The sequence below is a fragment of the Gracilinanus agilis genome, chromosome 2 (genome assembly GCF_016433145.1).
Source record: "Gracilinanus agilis isolate LMUSP501 chromosome 2, AgileGrace, whole genome shotgun sequence".
Classification (NCBI taxonomy): Eukaryota; Metazoa; Chordata; class Mammalia; order Didelphimorphia; family Didelphidae; genus Gracilinanus; species Gracilinanus agilis.
Window position 1 is genome coordinate 261,206,387 of NC_058131.1, and position 7,864 is coordinate 261,214,250.

The 7,864-nt window shown below is 40.4% G+C and overlaps 1 protein-coding gene across 1 annotated transcript in view; it reads left to right on the forward strand.

Moving 5' to 3' along the window:
- The window catches only part of CDH4 (cadherin 4), a 464,726-nt gene that overhangs the window by 451,007 nt on the left and 5,855 nt on the right, over positions 1 to 7,864 (forward strand). Inside the window, exons 15-16 of the mRNA XM_044659642.1 lie at positions 1,219 to 1,358; positions 5,752 to 5,916. Of these exons, the coding sequence (XP_044515577.1) occupies positions 1,219 to 1,358; positions 5,752 to 5,916 (305 nt within the window). The remainder of the gene's footprint in view (positions 1 to 1,218; positions 1,359 to 5,751; positions 5,917 to 7,864) is intronic.

Here is a 7,864-nt window from a genome sequence, read left to right on the forward strand (position 1 = left end):
AAGGAAGGAAGGAAGCAAGGAAGGAAGGAAGGAAAGAAGGAAGGAAGGAATGAAGGAAGGAAGGAAGGAAGGAAGGAAGGGAAAGGATGAATAGGCAAAGAAAGAAAAAAGAGTAAAAGTGAGAGAGAGAAGGCAGAGGGAGCAATAAGAAGAGAATAGTTGGGATAATAATAGCTTTAAAAGCAAGAAAACCTATGCAAGATATGATTCCCTTGTCCCCCAGTCTTACCCTGCCATGCAGACAGGTGGAATCTTTGATCTGGTGCAATTCTGCACCCAGAGCCTTAGCTCAGCTTATCTGTGTTCTGATTTCTTGTAGCCCGATTCCAACTCCTTTGTCATCAGGAGGGCAAGTATATGCTAAACCATCTCCACTTTTCCTGCTGTGTATTTTGAGAACTACAACTGCTTCTTCAACTTTGTCTTTTCTTGCATTTAGTAAAAAAGGTACAGTGCTGGGGAAGCCTCATGCCACAAAGGAGCCTGGATTTGAAATCAGAGGACCTGAGGACCAAATTCCCAGCTCTATTATTTCTCATGAGTGTGATCTTAAAAATTCCATCTTGGTTCCCTCCTCTGCAAAACAAAGGCATTGAACTGCATGATGTTCAAGATCCCTTCCAGCTCTAGATTCCAAAGCTTTCCATTCTCATCTTGCTTAGTCTAGACCAGAAATGTTCAAATATCCCAGTCCTGATACTGCTTACAATGAGGTTGAATTCTAACTCTAGTGCAAATACTGCTTTAATAAAACGGGACCCACAGAGCAGAAGTGCTGTTTGCTTCTGCTGCCAATAGCTAACAAAAAGCTGCAGCCAATTCCCCCCAGGACTTGACAGAATCCATCAAGGAAGTGCAAGATGTCAATCAGTCTATCATAGGTATTTCCTATGCATCACCACAGGCATTTCTCTTTTGCACATTGAGTCCCCAGGAAAAATACCTTCTATATAGTTCCTTCATTTTAGAGAGCTAGAAACTGATGCCACTTAAATAACTGTCTGCCATTAGATAACTAGTAAGTAGCGAAGCTAGGAATAGAACATGGGTCCTCTGACTCCAAATCCAGCACTGCTTCCCCAAGCACCTTTGGGATTTGAGCTGAGAGGAGAAGGAAGGGATGCATAGGCAAAGGCAAAGAGGTAGGAATTAAAGGATATCGGTGTTGCCTTTTGCAATCAAAGTTCTCATGTGCTTGTTGGTTCTGTACCATTGTAGCTATGGTTCTGCTGTTTGTGGTATGGATGAAACGCCGGGAGAAGGAGCGGCATACGAAGCAGCTTCTCATTGATCCTGAGGATGATGTTAGAGACAACATCCTGAAGTATGACGAGGAAGGAGGAGGCGAGGAAGACCAGGTGAGAGGGTCTGGGCTCACTCTCAAGTCTCTCTAGGACCCCAGCTCCAACCTCTCTCCTTATGGCTCCATCCCTTCAATACATTAGCTGTTTTCAAGCTATTCAGTGTTCAAGAAGAAGAGAATTAGGCTGGGAAAGATCAAAGCTGAATGGCACTCAAAAAAAAAAGGTGGAGTACTGGTACTTTCACTCATCTGTCTAAGACAAATACCTATCTTTTTGAGACCCACCTTCTTCAGGAAAAAGCTAATTCTCTCTACTCTCTCTTCATTCAGTTCAATAAATAGTATAAATAAAACTGATTTGAGCCAGAGAACCTGGGTTCAAATCCTACCTCTGACATTTACTTTGTTTGTGACTGTAGTGCCCTGGTCCTCTTTTTCATTCATTGAAAAGTGAAGAATTTGGATTTGGTAGCCCCTGAGTTCCCTTTCAGCATTATATCTATGATCCTAGGAACCTCCGTGCTTACTATGGGCCACGATCTGGACATAAAATGATGGAAAATAAAATGGTCCCAGAGCTCAAAGAGTTTACAATCTAACAGAAACAATAGATCATATAAATAAATAACTGACACAAAATGGAACTCATGAATACCTGAATTGAAATCTGGCCATAAATATTTGCCAATTGAGTGGCCCTGGGCAAATCACTTAACCACTCCTTGCCTCAGTTTCCTCATCTGTAAAATGGGGGTGATAATAATAGCAACAACTCCCAGGGCTGTTGTGAGGATCAGATGAGATAATTGTGTATCGCTAAGTACATATTAATTACTACATAAATGTTAGCTATTATTTTTATCATTATTGTTGTTATTGTCATTATTATTAGTGCATAGTAAGAGTTCCAGGCAAGTACTATGACAAATCTTAAGAGGACATTTTAGCTGGAATAGTGGAGGTGAATAGGAAGGGTGATTGGGGAAAATCCCATTGAAAAAGTGGTACCAAAGTTAAATTTTGAAGAAAAGGAAGAGATTTCAATGAGTGGAGACTGGAGAAGATTCCATTCCAGGCAAGCACCACAGCCTGAGAAAAATCATGGCAATGGGTGAGAGCAGGACAAGAGCAGTGTGTCTGTCTGGAAGATAGAAAACATGAAGAAAAATAGTATGAGACAAGACTGGAAGATTCCACAGGAGCCAAGATAATCAGGAGTTTGGATGTTAGTGAAAAGTATCAACTTTGCTTGGGAGGCAAAGTTCAGTCCCTTTTTAGTTATGTCCCACTCTTTATGACCCCCATTCGGGGTTTTCTTGGCAAAGATACTAGAGTGGTTTGCCATTTCCTTCTCCAGCTCATTTTACAGATGATAAAACCGAGGCCAACAAAGTTAAGTGACTTGCCCAGGGTCTAAGGGCTAATTTGAAATCAGGTCTTCCTGACTTCAAGCCCAGCACTCTATCCACTGTGCCACCTGGCTACATTTGATCACCAAAATAACCTTAGGAGGTAGGAACTACAATGCAGGTGTTATTATGTTCATTTTACAAGTATGGAAACAGGTGCAAGATCAGACCTAGGGTCTCTCCTAGGGAAGGCTTCAGTTTGGGAGATGCCAAGTTTGAAATGCTGATGAAAGATCCAACTAGAGCTGTCCAGCAGGCAACCAGCAATGAAAGACTTTGGTTCAGTTGTTTTTCCAGTCCTGTCAGACTCTTTTTGACCCCTTTTGGGGTTTTCTTGGCAAAGATACCGGAGCGGTTTGACATTTCTTTCTCTGACTCATTTTATAGATGGGGAAACTGAGACAAGCAGGATTAGGTGGCTTACCCAGGACCACACAACTAGTAAGTGTCCGAGGCTGGATTTGAACTCAGGAATATGTCTTCATGACTCCAGGCCTGATACTCTATCTATTGTGCCACCTAAACTACCTCAAAAAAAATTAGTATTTATTGAGTGTTTGTTGCCTCCCCAACCTTATGTTCTTTGCTGTGGAGGAAAAGAGTGCGCTTAGAACTCTCAGTGCTTGGCTGAGAGGCCACGTTCTTTATTAATGTTTCCTATCAGCCCATCACCACCTCTACCATGGTTAAAAGTTAAACTGACAGCATTAACTCACTGAGTGTTCCTAAGCAAGTCATTTGCCTTCTTTGGATAATGGTTTCCGCATCTGTAAGAGGGAGATAACAATCCCTGTTGTTCTTCCCTTACATGATTGTGTGATGTTCAGCAAAGTCATTTAACCTCTTCTTGTCTCAGTTTCTTCATCTGCAAAATGGGTATTATAATAATAGCAGCTACCTCACAGAATGGCTGAGAGTATCAATAGATCATATATGTAAAGGTCTTCCACAAACATTAAAGCCCTATATGCACGTTGGTTATTATATCAAAGATTGGGATGGTACTGTGGAAACTGTCAGGTGTATATATATTTAATAGTTATTATTTAAATTAAATTATAGATAGATATTATATATTAAAATTATATTGGTTATATATTAAATTAACTATCTTAATTAAATCATGTATTAATTATGTATTATATAATTAAATATATATTTGTATATACATCTAGACATATGTATAATATGGGGGAGGAGGGGCGCAGAGACTGTCATTACTATTCCCAAAGACAGTAGGGTAGATTTCAGAAGAGCTAAGGGTATAATTTTCACAAAATCCAAGATTTAAAATTTTATTTGAGAAACATTTGCAAGGGGAGAGTTAATCCCATCTTCACATAAGGAAGGAAGGAAACCGCAGGCCCTTTCTCCAGCGGTCCAGGGGGTGGGGGGAACCCCAGTGATCAAAGCACCTGAGGATGGGCTTGGCTCGAGGGAGGCCATCCCAGACCACCAAAGCCGCCAGTTGCCTTAGCAGGCTCGTGCCTATAGCTACTGTCTCAGTATCTCGTGCCCTGGTAGAATAGAATATAGCTCCCTTAATAGCTTCTAATATGCCTTTAATTTCTCTCTCTGGTTCTCATTTGTAAATGTCTAAATGTGTTTGGGGATTTTATTCCTTCCATTCATCTTTCTTTTCCTCTGCAAAGCTGTAGTAGCCAGTGTCTATTTTATAAATGAACTTCAAGCTAAAGACAGCTTAACTCAGTTAAGGCCTCCGTAGGGGCAGCTTCTTTTCCCCACTCATCCAAAATACTCTTATGCTCCAAAGATTAGGGTGAAAATATCTGCCAGCTCACCCAGAGTGGCCTGTACCACGAATGAAAAATGGAACAAGCCATTTTGGGCCACTTTGTTCTGACTCTGATGGTTAGAAAAATTCTTCCTTTATATTGAGCCAATAATGACATCCCTATAACTTCTGCCTACTTCCTGGCCCTAGGTCACACCAGAATATCAATAATTCCCCTTCCATATTTTAGCTTTTCACATATTTGACGCCATCGGTCCTATTTGGACCCTCAATTGCATGGCGGCAGCTGAATGAGGAAGGGGCATAATTAGCCTCCTGCCACTTTCAAATTCATTATCCTAGGTTGATTCTTTGTCAGACCAATCTCCATTCAAGAGGTATTTTTCCTGACCTTATTCTATGCATAAATTATACACTACCAACAAATATTTCTCCTCAATTCAGCTGGCTCCTTCCAAGGCCCCAAAGACTGGTTGATTCTGTGGATACTGGACTTTTACCTTGATTCCATTCTACTTAGCCTCTCCTCATTTTCTTCTCTGCCTATTAATTGCTTGTATTCATTGGTCCCCACTAATTTAGGGGATGGGAATAAGTTTTCTCTTTTCCCAACTAAATAGTAAGTTTGTGATTTGAAGTTTTAAAATACTTTGATTTTCAATTCAGAATCATGGATGCAACTAGCAGCAATGCAAGGATCCAGAGCAAGGCTGAGGGACTTATGAGAAAGAAAACTAGCCACATTCAAAGAAAGAACTGTGGAGGAGAAACACAGAAGAAAAACAACTGCTTGAACACATGGGCAATTGGGGATATTATTGGGGATGTAGATGCTAAGCGATAACTCTAGTCCAACTATCAATAATATGGAATTAGGTCTTAATCAATGATACATGTAAAACCCAGTGGAATTGTGCATCAGCCACGGGGGGGGGAGGGGTTGGGGGAGAGGGAAAGAACATGAAACATGTAACTATGGGAAAATGTTCAAAATAAAAATATAATTAAAAAAAAGAATCATGGATGCAGAGAAGGAAAGGTTACATGGAGGAATAGTTAGACTTGCTTAGCTTCAAGCACCGGAGTCAGGAGGACTCCATTTATAACCTGTCTCCAACATTTACTAGCTATGCAACCTGGGCAAGAGTTAATTACTCTGTAAATTATTAAAGACTGTATGATTAAGCTACTGTGGTTATCATTATTATTATTATTATTATTATTTAATGACCTCCAACAAATTCCACCCTAGTTCTAACACTGAATGTCTCCCCTCGTTTTAGGATTATGACCTAAGCCAACTTCAACAACCAGAGACAATGGACCACGTATTAAACAAAGCACCAGGTGTGAGGCGGGTGGATGAGAGGCCAGTGGGAGCTGAGCCCCAGTACCCCATCAGGCCAGTTGTACCCCATCCTGGAGACATTGGCGACTTCATCAATGAGGTGAGAGTTTCCTGAAGCTCTGAAAGGGGGTGAACTACCTGGGCAGGATGACAGAATTAGACATGGAAAGAGTCTTTGGAGCCTGGTGGTATACAGCTATGAAGACAAAATTTGCTCAAAGCCCTTGGAAGAGAATACTACAGATATGTCAATTGGTAAAGTCACACATGATTCTAGAATACAGTTCTGGATTTCATGTTGTGGATACCAACTTGCATCTGAAGATACTCTGGACTGAGCTGCCTCAAAGCATCAGTCGACTGTGATTCTTGAAGACTTGGCTCGTAGCCCAGAGAATCTTTTTTTTTTTCTTGGCAAACCAAACAAATGTTCCTCTTTAGAGTCTAAAAGCATAAGAAGTTGGCCTTGAGATTTAAAAAAAAATGAAGGCTGGTCTTACCTATAGAAAGAAAGTTCTGTCTTCTAAATGGTACTTCTTAGAGAGGTGAGGAGGGAACAAGCTATTATTAAGCACCCACTATATGCTAAGTTTTTACAAATGTAATCACATTTGGTCCTCACAAAAACCCATCAGAGTAGATGCTATTATTATCTCCAAATCACAAATGAGGAAACTAATGCTGAAGGACATTAAGTGACTTATTCAGAGTCCCACAACAAAATGTTTGAGGTCAGATTGGAACTCATGTCTTCCTGACTTGAGACCCAGTGTTCTATCTATTGTACTATCTACCTGCTTTTAGAAGAGAGTTAATCTCTTCCACAAAATGACTAATTTGGAAAGATGTTTTGTATGATTGAACATGTGAAATCTATGTCAGATTGCTTGCCATCTCATGGAGTGAGAAGGAGTGAGTGAAAGGGTGGACAGGAGAGAAGGTGGGAATGTTAAAAATTGTTTTTACATGTAATTGGGGAAAAATATTTTTAAAAAGAAAAAGGAAAATAAAGGAGATCTGATAGGCTCTCCTTCCAAAAGTTTTTCTCTCATTGGCTTGCCCTGGCCCCTGGAATTCTCCCATTAAACTTTCCTTTGGCCATAACTTTATCAGTTTGGGGTTAATTGCCAGTCTTGTAACTCAGAATCTATTCCCATTCCCCCATCACTATCACCTAAGCACTAGGGTGCAATTAAAAAATCTGCCACTAGATAAATCAGCAATACCTAGAATATGGCCTCATAGTTCAAACATACTAAGACTTTTTACATGGGAATAACCAATTGAGTAGAGAGTATGGAGTACATTTTTGTCACTCATTTATGCTTTCCCTATTTAAAAAGAATGTTTTCAAAATGTACAACTATGACATTTTTTTTTAACCCTTGTACTTCGGTATATTGTCTCATAGGTGGAAGATTGGTAAGGGTGGGCAATGGGGGTCAAGTGACTTGCCCAGGGTCACACAGCTGGGAAGTGGCTGAGGCCGGGTTTGAACCTAGGACCTCCTGTCTCTAGGCCTGACTCTCACTCCACTGAGCTACCCAGCTGCCCCCAACTATAACATTTTAACAATCATAGTACATAGTCTTGGAACCCACTGCCACAATTATGTATCTCATTTGCTAGTTAGCTAGTACTTCATTTTTGCCCCAGGGTTAAGTAGAATAAATCTAATTTACCCTTTTTAAAATTAGAGTGAAAAGTTTCTCTTAGCAAAGAAAACTTCTGACTACTTACAGTTCAGACAAAATTCATACCCCAAAGTAGAATGTAAGCTCCATGAGATTAGGGATTATTTTGCTTTTCTCTTGGCATTTCTGGAGCCTAGCTCAGTGCCTGGAACATAATTGGGGTTTAAGAATGACTTTTTTATCTACTGAATTGAGACTAGAAGTCCAGTTGTAGTCCATACAAAAATGAACCAAGATGATCCATCTCCTTCTGATAGAGAGAGAGAGAGAGAGAGAAGAAGAAGAAGAAGAAGAAGAAGAAGAAGAAGAAGAAGAAGAAGAAGGAGGAGGAGGAGGAGGAGGAGGAGGAGGAGG